The sequence below is a fragment of the Mauremys mutica genome, chromosome 1 (genome assembly GCF_020497125.1).
Source record: "Mauremys mutica isolate MM-2020 ecotype Southern chromosome 1, ASM2049712v1, whole genome shotgun sequence".
Taxonomy (NCBI): Eukaryota; Metazoa; Chordata; order Testudines; family Geoemydidae; genus Mauremys; species Mauremys mutica.
Window position 1 is genome coordinate 108373553 of NC_059072.1, and position 19399 is coordinate 108392951.

The 19399-nt window shown below is 40.3% G+C and overlaps 1 protein-coding gene and 1 long non-coding RNA gene across 14 annotated transcripts in view; one reads left to right on the forward strand and one right to left on the reverse strand.

Annotated features, from left to right (window-relative positions):
- Positions 1-19399, reverse strand: part of BICD1 (BICD cargo adaptor 1) — a 303349-nt gene that overhangs the window by 48549 nt on the left and 235401 nt on the right. For all 12 annotated transcript variants that reach the window (XM_044990237.1, XM_044990185.1, XM_044990269.1 and 9 more), the window contains exon 6: positions 10558-10709. In XM_044990237.1, the coding sequence (XP_044846172.1) occupies positions 10558-10709 (152 nt within the window). The remainder of the gene's footprint in view (positions 1-10557; positions 10710-19399) is intronic.
- LOC123351126 lies at positions 221-14187 on the forward strand. 2 transcript variants are annotated; one of them, XR_006573929.1, is made up of 3 exons: positions 221-324; positions 10686-11167; positions 14055-14187. It is a non-coding gene; the product is annotated as an uncharacterized LOC123351126 (long non-coding RNA). The 2 variants fall into 2 exon arrangements; XR_006573928.1 differs by lacking the exon at positions 221-324 and adding an exon at positions 4186-4293.

Genomic DNA, 19399 nt, shown 5'->3' on the forward strand with positions numbered 1-19399 from the left:
AAGCAGTTTTCTGACTGTTATCCTTAATTTTCTATACATCTTAAACTTATTTTCATAACAGCAATAAGGCATTCTTGACAATTCATTGCAGGGCAATTAAAGTCACTTGATCTACACCACTACCCAAAGTATGCTATAATCTCTCAGAAATGTACGGCCCATTGTTTCTATGGTTTGTTGAGAACCAGTGTTCTAAAAGGTTAAGCATAGCCACAAACCAGTCAAGTCAAAGGCTATGATTGGCTTTTGAGGCTGCTGAATCACCAAAGTGCTACAAGTCTCCTTGAAGTCCACAGTGGTGGAAGCTATTCCCGTTTACAGGAGGTAACTACCTGTTGTAGCCATGGTACTTTCCCTCTGTTAAATATTCCATACAACATGCAGTCATGGGATAAAAAGGTAAACATTTCTGATTCAAGAAATAATAATATGCATATCTATAGGGCCTTTCACCCAAAATCTCCAAACACTTTACACACATTAATTAAGCCCCACAAGATATTGTGTGGAAAGAAGTTAAGCGCTAAAATGACGTGGAGTGGTGGGTAAGCGGGGCTCCAAGAGGCATTGTGGCTCAGAATGGGAGTTTTAAATACACCTCAGTGATTTAGAAGCACAAATTCTACTGACTTTCAGTGGGACTTGTGCTCTATCCTCAGAGTCACAATTTTCTCCTTAGTTACCCCTTCCTCTGGAATGGAAGTAAGCTGATATTGGCCCATACCACCAGTCAGTTACCATCACCAACACCCACTCCCAACACAGGCTCAGCCGTGATGGCCAGCAAGAAGGTGGGGTGAGAGCCAAGACCTCTTCTCCCTTCCTTCAGCACTAGACCGCTTTTTCTCACCCCCTCCCACTATATTGTCTGCTGTGGCATGTGGAAATTAAGATTGTTTTTTAAAAGGCGTCAGTCTATTACTATGCTCTCTCCATGTGTGTTACTCTGTCACACTGTTTCACAGGAGTGATGCTCAAACCCTCTGCCACTCACTCAGAAGGAGTAGAGAGGACAGGCGTCTTGTATCAGGTCTAGGGATACAGGAAGGAGCAGCAGATTGAGTGGGTGGGTTAGGGATCAGATCTGGGGCTCAGGTGAGCAGCAGCAGTTGGCAGTGGATTAGATCAGCTGCTGCTCGTCCAGGCAATAAATAGGAATTCAAATTCTACTCTGCCAGCAGGGTTCCATCTATGTCTATGGCTCCAGAAGATCACTTCCTCTGTTGAATAAGCTTCAGCATGAATTCCTATTAATATTCACAAACAAAAAATGCCATTATAAAAGAATTATGACTGAAATAATCTTTTAATGGAGTCCAGCTAGTGCCCCAAAACATGATTACACTTAAACTTCCTCACTTTGAAAAAACCCCAAACATTAGATTGTCTGGAGATGACTAGTTAAGAGATCAAGCCTGTTCTCCACCACCACATAATATTTCCTCACTCAGTTAACTTGGCTCATCTGGCCTTAACTGACTCCCTAAATTTTGCAAAAATCCATGCAAAGGTCAAAATAACAACGGTCTTAGGAGAGCATGGGAAATGGATCCTCCTTTAAACAGGAAATGGATTTTTATCAAATCTTCCCCTGTGGTGGGTGGGAGGAGATCTAGAGTTGTGGGGAGCATGTGCTCCTGGCAGGAGAGGGGGAGCAGATGGGGGATCTGCCTCTTTAGCATCCATGTGAGGAACAGGACTGCTGTTTCCCCCTTGAAGCAGGGGCGGCTCCAGGCCCCAGCACGCCAAGTGCGTGCTTGGGGCGGCATGCCGCGGGGGGCACTCTGCCGGTCGCCGGGAGGGCGGCAGGCAGCTCCGGTGGACCTCCCGCAGGCGTGCCTGCAGAGGGTCCGCTGGTCCCGCGGCTCCGGTGGAGCATCCGCAGGCACCGCCAGAGCGCCCCCCGCGGCGTGCCGCCCTGCTTGGGGTGGTGAAATTGCTAGAGCCGCCCCTGCCTTGAAGACATGCATTTAAAATGCTGCATCACCACAAAGATGGTATATCTGATTTTGTACAGCGGAGCACCAGAACAAACAAACAAAAGTTTCCCTATAAAACAGAAAAGTGTACTTCATAGAGGAAAAAATACTCTCCTTGCAAATACTATAAGACAGAAGAAATCATTTTAATATCCATATTTATAATATAACTCTTCTTTCAAGAAATGCCCTTCCTGCAGTATGGACTCAGAAACAGAGATCATGTGATGCAGGGTTGCCATAGGGACCACTCTACTTTTCTTGAACAGCAGATTACACAACTGAATTTTCATGCTCAAGGTTATGCTACAACAGAGTCACGATTAGAAAAATCTCACAGTCTCCCATTTTTTTCCAGACAGATTTTTTTTTCTTGAATGGATGCCTACAGTACATTGTTTGGAGTAGCACTTTTTATTTAGACATACAGCGTTTCAAAACAGGGGACAATGACTTGCTGTATCATTTGAGCATTTGGAAAGAGAGACAAATATAAAATTCCTTAGATTTTTGGGGGGAGGGAGAAGAGAGGGGACATTTTCAGCAGAACAGAACCAAACACTGCACTGATACAGATGATCTGCAGTGAAATTTAAAAAACACACTGACTTTTTATGACTGTCTGTGCCCACAAAATACTATGCAACCCCCTTTGAATACTTCAGTGCCACTACCTTGAACCAACACTGCCTTCTATAATTCATGCAGACACATTTTTAAACACTGATGCACATCACTATGTGATGTTACTCACGGTTCTGATTAACTCTAACAGACAAGTGGAGCCTAATTCCAAATAAACCAGCCTGCAATAGTGTCATCCATATTTTATTGTTTTTACTCTATACAATTAGACTCATACAGGAAAACTCTATAGGCCAATAAAAGGCATTTGATCTTGATAAGTGATCCCTTGATTACGGTGGCCCCAACAATGCCCTTCCATGGTGTGACACATGGCCAGAAAGGGCCATGACTCAGATATAAATGACTCAGATTCAACCCTTAAAGACATAGGGGGAGATAATGTTTGTGGTTTTGTGTATTTACACATATATGTTTCAGAGTGGTAGCTGTGTTAGTCTGTATCAGCAAAAACAATGAAGAGTCCTTGTGGCACCTTAGAGACTAACATATTTATTTGGGCATAAGCTTTCGTGGGCTAGAACTCACTTTTAGCCCATGAAAGCTTATGCCCAAATAAATGAGTTCATCTCTAGGGTGCCACAAGGACTCCTCGTTGTTTTTACATATATATGTATAGTGGTGGACAATGTAATCAACAGTTCCTGTCTATGCTGTATTCTGATAATTCAGAGATCAAAAGAACATCCTGGCATTTAAATTAATTGCAAACATGGGATATCTCTGTATACCTCTCTCTTTGAAATGTATAGCGAATCATCTGTGAATGGTGGAGGAACAAGCAAATTGCCTTATGTTAATTCGTATAGCTAACTATGCGTACATTTGGGTAAGATCTGGCATATTCAATAACCTGAGAGGTAATGTGTCCAGTCCTTTGGGATTGGTAGAATCTTTTCTTTATGTGATGAAATATGATTTTCAGACATCTTCATCATATTTGACTTGGGTACCTGGATGGAGGCTGGGTACTTTAAGTTATTGACTTTGTGTTATTGACTTCTGAATAACCAGTGAGGTAATGAAGAAGCTGTTTTATGCTGGCTTGGTAAATCTAAGTATTGAATTATCCACCAGCTTTGGGGTTTGTCTGCCCCATTCTTTGCAGTTCACCCTAATTGAGTGACCTCAGCTGGCCCCCACTGGGACCTCAGTCACAGTGGTATAGTCATGCTAGGCTACACATTACCACAGGTTAATTGGGTTTTTGGATCAGAACCACACGCTTGTCAAAATTAATTTTGATATTGGAGCGTTTAAGGGTTAAAAATCAGTTACAGTGAATGACCCACGATCCTATAAAGATCATAACAGAAAAAGCCTTGAAGAATCGTGCTCACAGAGGGGGTTGTCTTTTAAGAAAATGGCCCCGGAGCAAAAACTGAAAAATCTGCTAATGACAAGGGATCAGGAAGCAGACTCAGTAAAAATGCTTGCAGTGAGAAACCAGCAGCAGTTTGAACAAAAACTGGCAGAAATTCAAATGCAAAAGAAGCAAGCTTTGGCCCAGCTGGAGAAAGAATCTGCTCAAAGAAAGAAGCCCATGCAAGTCACATGGAATGGCTGGCTGCTGAGGAGAGGGTTGTCAGACTTAAGCTCCAAATCAAAAAAGCAATGGAAGAACAGCAAAACCTGTATCATTCTGAAAGTCCAGTTTATAACAATGTTGGTATGTTATTTGACTTTAGACAGTTGTCTGTGTTTAACCAATTTTGCTATGACCAGGAAGAGGGTGTTTCTAACCTCAGGAAGGTGGAAAATAGCTGTTTGTCTGTGTAAAAAAGCAGTTTGTCTGTGAATAAAGTTTCTAAATGTCTGTCTAATATCCCAGAAGTGAATCTGGCATTAGATAAGACTCAGGGAAATGTTTCTCTAGAGCAAAATAAAGTTGGTGATCAGGTTAAAGCCCTAATTGAGGAAGGAAAGGGTACAGTCTTGGTGAGTGATGTTTTGTTGGCTAGTAAAGCTTGTGAAAGTGTGCCTACCAATGTGAAAATGATTTGATTAAAGTAGCTCAGTATAATGTGGAGAATAGCAGTTTATGTGTTGGGGGTAGCAAACTTGCCTGTTAAGGAAGCTGCCTCACTTTCCAGGTATGTGTCTGAAATCAGCCATGGGTGCTGGGACAAAGAAAAAGATATCGCCAATTGTTTGTCTGTTTTGAATAGCAGCATGCCTGCTGAGAAACAGTGTCTCTCTCTAGTTCTCTGTCTGTAAAGCAGACAGAAGAAGCCTGTCAGCCTCTGATGGTTGAAGATTTATCAGTTGACCCAAAGTTGATTCTGGATACAGCTAAAGCCCAGGAAGGAAGTGGTCCTAAATTTGTGTCTGCTAGGGATAATGACATTGTAACTAGGTTGCATCCAGTTAATGTCACAAATAGCTCCCAGAGACCAAATGATTCTGGTGCTTCTATTTTGCCTGTTGCTAGTGTGTTGCTGGGTAAAAATATGGCAACCATGTCTGATCAGGTTGATATCATAGCCAGCCAGGGCACAAGGAAAGCATGAAGGTGATTTGACTATGTTACCCACTGACACTGTGGAAACTTGTAACAAGGAAGAGAATGCTTCTAATCTTTTGACTATGAAGTCTAGCAGTTTACCTGAAAGGGGGTTGTGTAAAAATCCTCCTGATGGGCCAGAGGTGATTCTGGATGTAAGTGAAACTCAGAAGGAGTTTGGTGTTTTGTCTGTTGTGCCAAAGTCGGTTCTGGACATAAATAAAGCTCAAAAAGAATCTGTTGCAGTACATGATATTGCAGAAGAAAAGGAATTTCTTGGTAAAGTCTTTGAAGTCTGTGAAAAGGGATTATTTCCCCTGGCTCTTAATGGGCCATTGTTGATGGTAAACAGTCTCTCTTCTGAGGAAAGTGTGTTGGTGCCTAATGGTCAAAGTCTTTCAAATGTGCATGGATCCACTGGCCTTGCTTTTGAAAAAATCCAGTGCGGATAGCTTTGAGAAGATTTCAGATAAATTAAAAATTGTTAGGGAGTTTAAACAGCCCTACAGCTTGTTGGGGAGACAATGTTGTTGGGACAGGAATGTCTTCATGTTTATTCTTTGAGTAAACAGTCTATATCTCAGGTTCAGAGGGAAAACTGGATAGCCGAATCTGCAGAGCAAGAGAACAGCTGTGCAGTTAATCTGTCGAGAATACAGGGGATGGCAGGTAAACTTAGGGTGACCAGACAGCAAATGTGAAAAATCGGGATGGGGGCAGGGAATAATAGGAGCCTATATAAGAAAAAGTCCCAAAAATTGGAACTGTCCCTATAAAATCAGGACATCTGGTCACCCTAGGTAAACTCTCATCTCTAGATATTTTGGATATGTCTTGTAGTCTCTTAGTGGTCTTGACCTCTGAGTCCATGTGGAAGCAGAGGTTGGTAGGGGAAGGACAAAAGAACCTTAAATCTAACATGCTAGTGAAAATAGATGGTATCTCTTTAAGACAGAGTCCAGCCTTGGAATTGGTAAAGGCTGAGGATCTGAAAACTGGTAAACAGGCTAGTGTCTGTGTTGATGCAAATTACGTGACTTGACTGGGGGAAGACCGACTTGCCCATAGCCATTAGCAAAGAGGACATACCCAGCCAGCCAATGGATTCTGTTAAGCAAAAGAGCTCAGATTTTGACCCTCCAGAACAGGGAGAAAGGGAAAAAGGTTATTATGTAATGGAAGTACAGGTTAACTCTAAAATACCAAAACACCAAGGAAATGGTTAAAGTGAAATCCTATGTTAAGGAAAACCCTAAAGTAAAGAAGAAGCTACAAAGGTTCAACAGGAACATGGAACAAGCTGACTAACACAGGATTTGTCTAAAGAAAAGGCGAGGCATGACAAAAATGATTGTAGACATACGCAGGTGATAAAACTGATGTTAATATTATTGCGAATAATTGTGACTAACTTGTTGATAACAAAAACTGTAAAAATGTACATTGTGCACAGTCTTTTGGAAAAGTCCTTGAACATGTCAAAAGTGGTACATAATAGACACCCTCTAATTATGCTGTTTGGTTGAGTAAGAACACACTCTGGATTAAAAAGCCTAATAACGTTAAAGTTTCACAGCTAATGCCATGCACATTCCTAAAACTTTTCCGCAGCAGAAAAACCATTACAAGCTTAAACTGCTGTGCAAAATGGGAAATTGAGGTACAACACCTCCCAGCCTTCATGGCTGAATGCCAGAGTAAGTGCTCTCTGAAGAACATTAATGGCTATGTTAAGTCAACATGGCCAAAAATGGTTAAACATCCTGTAAAATAAATGACTCAGATTCAACCCTTAAAGACATGTGGGGAGATAATGTTTGTGTTTTTTGTGTATTTACATATATATATGGGTAACCCCCTGATTTACATTAATTCTTATGGGGAAATTGGATTTGCTTAACATCATTTCACTTAAAGTTGTATTTTTCAGGAACATAACTACAACATTAAGTGAGGACTTCCTGTATGTGTAGTGGTCGACAATGTAGTCAACAGTCCCTATCTATGCTGTATTCTGATAATTCAGGGATCAAAAGAACATCCTAGCATTTAAATTAATTGTAAGCATGGGATATCTCTGTATTCATCTCTCTTTGAAATGTATAGCAAATCATCTGTGAATGGTGGAGGAACACAGTGTCCCAAGTGGGATAAAGAGGTGCATTCAGTACACCAACAACCTAACATTACTTTGACATTTCCTTTCTCAAGCTTTCCAAAGTGCAGCCACATAGCAGATTATTGGCTCATGCTCTACATGATAAGCAGTCTGCTTTATGCCACTGACGCCACACCCTCCTCAGGTCCTTGCTGCAGACTGGAATGGCCTACATCTATGTATACCTCACAAAGCGTGCTTTTTAAAAGATGAATAAGCAGATTTTTAAAACCTATACAAAACCATGCATTTCTGGAGTGAAGTCATTGAAGCTACATTCACTCAAACCAGCTGTTGATCTGGCTCCTACTTACTATAGAAAAGTTCCAGTATGAAACTGTGCATGTAATATGGTTAGATTAGTGCAAAGGTTCTCAAACTTTTGTACTGGTGACCCCTTGCACATAGCAAGCCTCTGACTGTGACACGTCCCCCCGTATATATTAAAATCACTTTTTTATTAGGGCTGTCAAGCGATTAAAAAAATTAATCGTGATGAATTGCACTGTTAAACAATAATAGAATACCATTTATTTAAATATTTTGGATGTTTTCTACATTTTCAAATATACTGATTTCAATTACAACACAGAATACAAAGTGTACAGTGCTCACTTTATATTTTTTTCTTACAAGTATTTGCACTGTAAGAAAACAAAAAGATAGTATTAGGTGAATTAAAAATATAAGTACAGTAGTGCAATTTCTTTATCATGAAAGATAAATTTACAAATGAAGAATTATGTACAAAAAAATTGCATTAAAAATTAAAACAATGTAAAATTTTAATCTTCAAGTCCACTGAGTCCTACTTCTTGTTCAGCCAATTGCTCAGACAAACAAGTTTGTTTACATTTGCAGGAGATAATGCTGCCCACTTCTTGTTTACAAGGTCACCTGAAAGGAGTTCTCATGGCACTATTGTAGCTGGCATCGCAAGGTATTTACATGCCAGATGCACTAAAGATTCATATGTCACTTTATGCTTCAACCACCGTGCCAGGGGACATGTGTCCATGCTGATGATGGGTTTTGTTCGATAACAATCCAAAGCAGTACGGACCAACACATGTTCATTTTCATCATCTTTTGAGTCAAATGCCACCAACAGAAGGTTAATTTTTTTTTTCAGGTTCTGTAGTTTCTGCATTGGAATGTTGCTCTTTTACGACTTCTGAAAGCACCCTCCTCACCTTGTCCCTCTCAGATTTTGGAAGACATTTCAGATTCTTAAACCTTGGGTTGAGTGCTGTAAATATCTTTAGAAATCTCACATTGATACCTTGTTTGTGTTTTGTTAAATCTGCTGTGAAAGTGTTCCTAAAATGAACAACATGTGCTGGTTCATCATCCAAGACTGGTATGAACATGAAATATATGTGAAATGCAGGTAAAACAGCAGGGGGCATACAATTCTCCCCCAAGGAGTTCAGTCAGAAATTTAATTAATGCATTTTTTTTAAATGAGCCTCGTCAGCATGGAAACATGTCCTCTGGAATGGTGGCCGAAGCATGAAGGGGCATATAAATGTTTAGTATATCTGGCACATAAATACCTTGCAATGCTGGCTACAAAAGTGCCATGCAAATGCCTGCTCTCACTTTCTGGTGACACTGTAAATAAGAAGAGGGCAGCATTATCTCTTGTAAATGTAAACAAACTTGTTTGTTTTAGCGATTGGCTGAACAAGAAATAGGACTGAGTAGACTTGTAGGCTCTAAAGTTTTACATTGTTTTGTTTTGAATGCACTTATGTAACAACAACAAAAATCTACATCTGTAAATTGCACTTTCACAACAAAGCGATTGCACTACAGTACTTGTATGAGGTGAATTGAAAAATACTATTTTATTTTTACAGTGCAAGTATTTGTAATAAAAAATAATATACACTTTGGTTTCAGTTACAACACAAAATACAATATTTATGAAAATGTAGAAAAACATACACAATATTTAATGTGCCACAGGATTCTTTGCTGCTTCTACAGAACCAGACTAACACAGCTACCCCTCTGATACTTGACAATATTTAATAAATTTCAATTGGTATTCTATTACTTAACAGTGCAATTGAGACAGATTAATTTTTTAAATTGCGATTATTTTTTTTTAGTTAATTGCATGAGTTAACTGCATGTAATTGACAGCCATATTTTGTATACATATTTAACACCATTATAAATGCTGGAGGCAAAGTGGGGTTTGGGGTGGAGGCTGACAGTGACAGTTCATGACCCCCCATGTAATAACCCCGTGACCCCGTGAGGGGTCCTGACCCCCAGTTTGAGAACCCCTGATTTAGTGCATGATAGGGCACTACATGAAGCAGGAACCTGTAGTAAATGTGGTGTCAGATTAGAAGGGGAAAATAGGGTGATTTAATCCCATAAAGTGCTGAATATCTCTTTTTCTTTGGTTAGTTGGGGGAATTCAGCATATATTGCTGCTGGTATTGGATCTTCTGAAAATAATTATTTGCAGGTCACCTTTAAGAAACCAGCTAAAACTGAAAGTTCCCTTTAGTAAAAACAAAACAAAACAAAACAAAAAACCCCACAAGATATGATTAATTATGATCCTGCTGGGAAGAACTGAAAAATTCACTGCAGAAGGTGTGTAACATTTTTAAACCTATTAATGAGAAGATAATAAATGAAATACCAACAGCTGTAGAAAATAATAATTTACAGTGCAATGAGAAATTGCAGTCACCTGATAATTATCAGTGCTGGGTTATAGCAGAGCCATACTGATAGGGAATTATAGATTTTTTTTCAATGTGAAGGATTTTACATGGCAGAATCACTGTGTTATCTTTTCTGAGTGTGAACAAAAAGCACATAAATCTAATGTTTATTTTCCACTTCAAAAAACAGAGTATAAATCCAAATATAAAGGGCTCTAATATAGTTATTTTTAACACTTTACCCAAGGCTGTACTGGCATTGCCACTTAAAAGCATTATTTTCAGAGGCATGCAGCTTGGTGCCATTTGGAAGCTTGAAACTTTTGCAGAGTCTGCATTACAAACTTCATTCTCCTTCATCCAACAAAGCTTTGGTATTGCAGAAAGCTCAAAAGCTTCCACCAACAGTAAAAGATATTGCCTCACCCCCACCTTGAGGAAAGTAGCTTTTGTATCCAGATACTAGGCGCATCAAGAGCATGAGAAGAAATGCATGTAGATGATAATGTACTCTCCCTCACATCATAGGCTTGCCTTTCAACTATTGAGCAGGAGAGAAAGCTATGAGGCAGTTTCCCTTACCTGGTTGCAAACATTGCTCTCAAGGATGAGAAGGTTGCTGCATCTTCTTTCAAAGCCTTTAATTCATTTCGCAGTTTGGTCATGGTTTCAGTCACCATTGATTTTTCATTCTCATATTTATTCTTCAGATTGGCCAGTGCCACTTCAGCTGTCTGAAAAAGAGAGTGATATATGCTTCTGAGAAAGGAATTTGCTAACAGCTAAGAGGCAAGGTTATGATTTCATTTCTGGCTTCCACCTTCATTCACAAGTTAATGCACCATGAAACCAGTGATATACCTGAGATACATTGATGATACTTTCATCCTCTGGACAGACGACCTAAACTCCCTCGCAGCTTTCCACCACAACTTCAACAACCACCACACTCTCTCTAGAACATTCTCACACCAGCATCAACCTCCTGGACACCACAATCAGCTTCAACAATGGAACTCTACAGACAACTATATACAAGAAATCCATGGATCACCACAGTTACTTTCGTAGATCCAGTAACCACCCCAAACGCACCATGAAATCTGTTGGCAGGTGTTATTTGTCATGTTGTTGGGATGGAGGGGAAAGGAAGTTCACTATGGAGGCTTCCGTTGCAACTCCATAGTTATAGGTGAGTTCTATTTTGCATGTAAACCAGAAATTCAATCTTTGTTTTGTACATGAAGTACAGTGTATCCTCCCCAAACTTACAGCATTTACTGAATATAACATGAATTTTCTAAGAATTTACAAGTGTATCCATTAATTAATTTGAGAGTTAAGACTAATTAAAATTTGATCCTTTAGGAAATGTAGTATCTCCATCAGTTTTTTCTTTGTCTCAAATGATTTTAAGAAAGGAATAATGCAGTCACTTCAAATTTTCCAGATAGTTAAAATTAACTGACATTTGTGTATAGGCCATTGTGATAGACCCAGGCCAGTTGGGTACAGCAGAATAGCAGAAGGCAGATATACTGGCCACTGGATTAACAGTTTTCTGTTCCCTGACTGACCAGAGCAGGGGCTGCTCCAGGCTAATGAGAACACCTGACTCTAATTAACCTGCAAAGAGTCAGGTGAGGCCATTAAGCTAATGTCACCACCTGTCTCTAATTAAGGCCCCACTGATACTATAAAAAGGGCTCACTCCAGTCAGGCAGAAGAGAGCCAGGGGAGAGGAAGTGTGGCTGAAAGGCTGGTTAATGAAGACACCCTCATCAGTAAGGGAGCCCTAAGGTAAGGGTGAAGAAGGGAGAAGCAGGAAAGCTGTGGGGAAATGGCCCAGGGAAAATGTAGCAACTCCAGCAGTGAAAGGTTGGCTGCCAACAGCTGCTACCATTAGGGTCCCTGGTCTGGAACCCGGAGTAGAGGGCGGGCCCGGGTTCCCCCCAACCCACCACTACAGGAACATCTCCTGGGAGGGGAAGTCAGGCCCCTGTCAGGACAGGAGGCTAAACTGTTCTGAAATAAGCCCCTAGGGATGACAGAGACTGTGGGAGTTCTCTCACCAACCTCCTTGCTGGCCTATGATGAAAAGGGCTCAGTAGACTGTAACCCTGGCCCTAGAGAGAGAAGGGCTATGTGGAGGGTCACAGTGAGCCACTGAGGCTAGCATAAACCACCTAAAAGCGCAGGACCCACGGGGACAAGGTCAGAGCTCTGCCACAGCCATATTTGAAGAAATCAAGTTGTAATTACATTATTAATGACTGTTGTATCTACTTGTTTGGCGGTAGTGGTTCAGTGATATGAGGGAGACAGGACACGTGTCAAGAGTTCTCATCTGCAGATTACTTAGCCCAATAGTCACTGTCGTTTAAAGATGCCACGGGTGCCTTACGGAGGTGTTTGTAGTGACTCCATAGTTAAGGCTGAGTTCTGTTTTGTACTTAAAAGCAGGAATCCAAACTTCTTTGCTTTGTATGAACAATACTGCATATCCTCCCCAAATTTACCACACTTCTTGTTTGAGTATAGAATGTATCTTCTAAGAGTTTACAAGTACAGCTGCTGATTTGTTTAGGAATCAAACTGACGTAAAGTAATTTAGTATCTGGTGCTAGACTTTGCCCTTCCCCACCCCCAATGATCTCAGTAATGGAACTACACACTTCCCATACACAATAACTTCCCATAGAGTTAGCACTCAGAGAAAATGTATGCATTGACTGCATTTTAATAATTTATTTTTGGATTAATGGTAATTTTTCCTATTCTTGATAACTGAAAGTCTCAATACAGCGTTGTACTACTGAGAACTCTACAAAGAAAAGCCCTTTTTCAAAATGTCTGCTATCTTCCACGGTTCTCAATAGGACAGGAACTATGACACTCACCCGTCGGTGGCCATTTTGAGGAAGGTCTCTCTCTCTCTCTCTCTCTCTTTCCCTCATTGTTCACAATGATACTGAGTATCTCTACCTCCACACAGCACAGGAGACTAACCATCATCCTATAGGGAATTTGGGGCCTTAGTCTCATTGAGAACAATGGGAGATGACTGCCATTTTGAGAGGGACAATCCAAACATTCCTCTAGAACCTTACTAGTTGATAATGTGGATTTCAAGGAAACATCTGTCTGGTAAATCATGGCTGTGTTAATTTCCTCTGAGCTGGTACAAGAATATTTTAGAGAACAGTTACCGCCCATTCCTGAACTGTCTCCCACTGCCACTCCCCATCTAGGATACACACTGTCAGACTTAAAATACAGTCTGTACTCCTCTGCTACAGCTGACGTGATTTCTCAAGGATCTTTTTCTTTGGTGCCACAGTGCTAACAAATTGTACAACAGATACATGGATATGGCATTCTGTATGTCATATCATGTTTTGATATTGCTGCCGACAGTGCTGCAACATTCCACCCCAGAACAACTGTGTTTCTTTGCTGGTTGAAGCGATCCCAACATTTAGTTTGTATTTCAGTTTAAATTTGTAAACAGTTTTAGGACCATACAGGGCAAAAAGAAATGTATAAATGTAAATTATTATAACTACTCCTGAATTCCCATAAAAAAATGAGAGTCAATGCACCAAAACCTTCAGGTCTTTCTCTTCTCAATACACTGTAGTCTAAAAGAATAGGTATATAACAAAATTAAAAACTGAAAATCCTCCAGGAGGTCCCCAGTGAGCTTCCTCTGCTCCACTCAAGCTTTTAAATGTAAAATTATGTAGTCTCAGGCAACTCTTCTCAAAGTCATCTTCAAACATAAGCGAGTACAAGCGCGCCAAAGGCAAAGCAAACAAAATCAAGAAAAATACAGCTAGACGAGATAATAGAAAACAAATTCCTCTATCAAAAACCTGCAGATATACCTAAATGGCTTCCAAAGGAATAGGGCAGAGCATCTGTACATACATACGTTTGCACTGCCTGTCTCAACTCTTCCCCCCAGTCTATCAATATTATAGAAGGACTCTTTTTCTGTTCCAAATTCAATCTCTCAAAAGTTGTGGCCTTAAAACTATAGCCCACATGCAAACTTTGCTTTGTTTACTCTTTTTCAGTTTAGATATTTCAAGTTTCAAGACAACTTTACACATTTAGAAATGTCTTGCCACTTGCTTTATGGTAACAGTGTGTGAAACAAAACAAATGAGCGATACTTGTTACTGAAAAAAATGAAAAATGCTAAAATGGTAAGTACTTCATTTTTTACACATAAAAAAGCAAAACAGTGGGCCTGCTATTTTAGTTATGGAAAATACATAGCACTTTGAGGAGTACTTAGTATCATGATCTACATTTGCATTCAAAGTACAAAATCTGCATTTTACTATATCTGCCTAACTCCAGGCTTTTGGCTTAAGGCTCAGGCTTTGGGGGATATTTTAGGTCCTCAAGTAATTCCTGCAATGTCTCAGGACTTGAGGAGACACCCCAGTTGTCAAAGATAGAAGCATCATGGCTGCAGCCAGCACATATGTAAAATGGATACTGAATAGACTAGAGGGGACTAGAGAGTCCTACTGTTCCCCATATTTGCCTGCAGTAGGGGATTTTATTTAATGTATGTATTTATTTTTAATTAATTTAAAGGAAATTCTCAGACTGTTGAATTTCCCCATTGTAGGCAGGTTTATTTTATTTTCTACATGTTATTTGAAACAAAAAATCAGAACCATTATTGATGTGAGCCTTATGGTTAGTATAATTACTTTACTATTGCTTTAGATTTTTCAGATTCTATGTTTTGCTCCCAAACTAGTGTTGATACAGCAAGTGAAGTGCTGAATAAATGTATGCATAAAATAAAAGAAAGTGAACTAACAAAAGGTATGTTCATCATCATAACCTTGGTCAAATTGCTTGATCCCATTTTCACCACCCTTTTTCTGTTTTTTTGTCTGGATATTTTAGGTTGCAAGGTCTTTGAGGCAGACACTGTCCTCCTCTAAGTTAGTATATTTTTTTAGCATAATGGGACTCTAATCCTGTTTGGCGCTTTTGAGAGCTACTGTAATATGAGCAAAGAGGACTGTAAGTTCCTTGACTGTTTTCCTTCAGTCAGATAAGCATAATTTAAGTTAAGAGGCAGTACTGTACATTTTTTTTTTCCAGGAGCTACTGGTTATAATGCCAACTTAGCAGAAAATGTTAGTGAAACACTTCATTGTACTGTTTCTTTTAGCAACACGATGCAGTTTTCTTTTTCAGAATGAAGTTACAGTGCTACTTGGCGGCCACTAGATAGCACCCATGTTTCCTAGGTTTACTGTGTAATGTCATTACCTAAGCAATATCCAAACCATAATCCTGCATTTTGTTTCTAAGGAGCCTTTCCTTTTGTTGAATGATGGTAAGAAGAGAGTAATATGCTCTTCTTAAATAGGTATGTTTTCCTAAACACACTAACTTTTTGGCATTAATTTAATGCCTCTTTTTTAGTATTATGCCCACTGTTCCTCACCAGAAGATGTTATCGAAAAAGCAAAATTATTCATTGCTGTGATTGTTTACTTGTAAAATTACATACTTGTATTGAAGATCCCATGAAGCATGCTGTATTTCAAAACATAAACAAAGTCATTTAACCCTTTTGTACTTTTCATTGTGTTTCTTTATGAAAAATCAAATAAAAATTAATCACAACAATAATAATAATAATAAACAATAGGCATTTTTTTAAAACAGTGGTGCCATTTCTAAAAAGGATTTTAGACATTATTTAGAATACCAAGGCCAATGTAGCATGAATCAAAGAGGCCAGGGATGTGATGGGTCTCGACTGCTTTCTTGGACACAAAGGGTGAGAATGTGCGCTGACCTTTCTAAAAGCACAGCACAGTATTTGCAACCCAGAAGGAGGTGGGCCTATGGTGGCTTTGTGCCATTGTCTCCTCCCAATCCCAGGCAGCCCTGTGGCCCCTGGCATAACATAGACAGTCCTAGGAGACTGTCTGAGGGTGTGTCTTGAGTGTCACCCCTAACTTGACTCCCATCCACACACAAAAATCTCTAGCTTGAGTTAAGTGGTACTTTAAGCTTGAGCTAGGAGATAGCTGGCCTGTTAGTGGGGTGGGTTGAAGCTTGAGCTAATAATGCAGTGAAGATGCAACAGCTCAAGTTATAACTCATCATCAGCTAATCCAATCACTCCGGGCTGTTAATCAAATGACTCCATGTAACTCTGCTGTCTGTTGTCTTGCAGTGTGGTTGTTCTGAGCTACACTAACTCCAGTGCAGTAAAGAGAACATATTAACTTGAGCTAACTGTTTTACTTAAGACAGGCCCTAAGTTACCACAGCCTTCCCAGGCTGCTATATGGGCTGCAGGGCTGCCTGGAATCTTCTCAGCTCTGAGCACTGCAGCCCCAGCAGCCCCCCAACCACACATCCCCAGGTCCTCTGAGTGCAGCCTCAGGACTCTCCTCTGGGGTTCTGTGCTGGGGAATCCTCCCCTGGTTGGGTCTGAGGCTTTTACCTCTGCCCTTTTACCTAGATCAAAGGGCCTAGAGCAGGGGTAGGCAATGTATGGCACGCGTGCCGAAGGCGGTACGTGAGCTGATTTTCAGTAGCACTCACACTGCCCGGGTCCTGGCCACCGGTCCGGGGGGCTCTGAATTTTAATTTAATTTATTTTTAAATGAAGCTTCTTAAACATTTTAAAAGCCTTATTTACTTTACATACAACAATTGTTTAGTTATATATTATAGACTTATAGAAAGAGACTTTCTAAAAATGTTAAAATGTGTTACTGGCACGTGAAACCTTAAATTAGAGTGAATAAAGGAAGACTCGGCACACCACTTCTGAAAGGTTGCCAAGCCCTGGCCTAGAGCAAGGGTGTATCTCAGTTACACCACATCTACATCGACAATATACCTGTATTAGGATGGGGTTATTCATGCTCAGACACTATAGTGATAAGGGCCTCATAAGGACCTAGATTAATAGTTAGATCAGGGGTCGGCAACCTTTCAGAAGCAGTGTGCCGAGTCTTCATTTATTCGCTCTAATTTAAGGTTCCGCGTGGCGGTCATACATTTTAACGTTTTTTAGAAGATCTCTCTCTATAAGTCTATATATTATATAACTAAACTAGTGTTGTATTGTAAAATAAACAAGGTTTTAAAAATGTTTAAGAAGCTTCATTTAAAATGAAATTCAAATGTTGATCTTACGCCGCTGGCTCGCTCAGCCCGCTGCTGGTCTGGGGTTCTGTTCACCTAGGCCGGCAGCGGGCTGTGCGGGGCCAACGGCCGGGACTCCAGACCGGCTGTGGACTGAGCGGCTCAGCCCACTGCCACTCAGGGGTTCCATCTGCCGGCTCCTGCCAGCCGGGATCCCAGCTGCCAGATCCGCTCAGCCCGCTGCCAGTCTGGGGTCCCGGCCCTCCCCACATACAGAGATTTCACCACTAAAATTAAGAAAAAATGCTCTGCAGCTGCTAAGACACCCCCACCTCAGGAATGCACCTAACGAGTTCTAACACCAAGGGTTGTAAAGTAGAGACACCCAGGCGCTGGGAAGTTTAGGGAGGATACAGAAAACCCCCAACAAATGGGGAAATTGGTCAGAGCTTATCTTATCTGTGAATTTATGCTGACAATCTGCACAAACAAAGGAGGTCATAAATAAGGTACAATTTGGGCATGAAAGATAAAATGTAAAGAGCAGGGAGAAGAAAACATAGGTGCCAGTGCATGACTGGTTAAATGTTGTTACCTAAGGGTGTTGAATAATGTAATAGGTTTAGTAAATTTGAAGGATGGAGCTAGTTTTACCTATATAATGTAAATGAAAAACAATGCTCTTTGGGAACCATCTCCGTCCTGCAGTTCAACATCAAACTGCTAGAACTCTGACCCCCTTGCATGACCATGATGTGCAGAGGCAGCACCAGCATCCCCAGATGAGTGGATCCTGACTGGCCATCAGGTGAAATTTGTCTATATTTTGGCAGTGGTGAGCATAATAGCTTTGCTTGGCAGATGTATTTTGTGTATGTTGCTAATAAATAGATGTTTAGAGCACAGCTGTGTAAGGCTCTTTCATTGGGAAAACGTTACGCAGACCTGTATAGCCCATAGCCCCATGGGAAAGGGGGGGTACTTAAATTGACCAGGTTTACCCTGAGCTCCATGGGTATGTGCTTTACAACCCGAGCTCTCTGTAGGGAAAGGGTGGGGGTACCAAAATTAACCAAGTATCAGAGGGGTAGCCGTGTTAGTCTGGATCTGTAAAAGCAACGGTGCCACAGGATTCTTTGTTGGGCAGAGAACAACGTGCATAATAGTTTGCAAGACTGGTGCCTAAAGATACAAAAGCAAAGGGTTGGCGATAGGGGTATAACACAAATAAACGAACATGGTGATGATTGACATTTTACATTTAACATACAATGCACCTTATTCTCGTCTTACTATACAATATTAAGAATAGACCTGGTCACAAAATGAAAAGAAAATTTGAGACAAATTTTAAAATCTTTATTTCATTTTTGAAAATTTTTAATCTCCTTTTTATCATTTTCAAAATAACAATTAAAAAAGTGGTGTTTTTGATCAGCTTTTTCCCAAAGTGATGCATATTTTTTTTAAAAGTCAGTATTTCTTATTTTAGAAAAGACAGACAAATTTCAATGGCAATAAAATGGCATTTCTGAAAAACAAATATTGGAAAAATTACAACCCACTCAAAATCAGGAGTAATTGCATTTAAGTCAATAGAGTTTTACTGATGTAAAACCAGTATAGAAAGGAAAACCAGACCCATTATATCTGGCCAGGTGACTGCAGTGACAAACTAGTATCCAAATTGGATAAGAGATTTGCATACTCAAGAGAGTTGTGTGATCCACTCATTTGTATTAAATGATCAGACATTGTTCAATAATCAGAAGGGTCTACAATTTTGCTGATCATTTTGCTTTGCAGAAATAAATGTTTTCCCCTACCTAGAGTGCGTGGGTTATTGCTGCCATTTAACTACTGTTGACTATAAAGGGATCAATCACTGAATTTGTTTAGCAGACAGCACCCACCGTTGTTAGGATAGCACAAAGACATAGTAGTCTAATGGTTACAGCTGGGGAATGGGAGTCAGGAGGCCTGGATTCTAATCCTGACCCACCTCATGTCTTTGGTGGAATCACTTAGCCTTTCTATGCCTCAGTATCCCCACCTGTAAAATGGGGTAATGATACACACATTTGTAAAGTGTTTTGAGATCTTTGGCTGTGTAACTGCAATGAATGGTTTTTTTAATTCCCAAGCACCCTGGAGTTGCATACTGCCTCAAGGCTACGGCACATCATGTTACCATTTGGAAGACCCAGGTTTGGTTGTGGCCTTCAAAACCTGATTTCTTCTCAAATCAGGAGACCCACTAGGGAGCCATGTTAGGGCT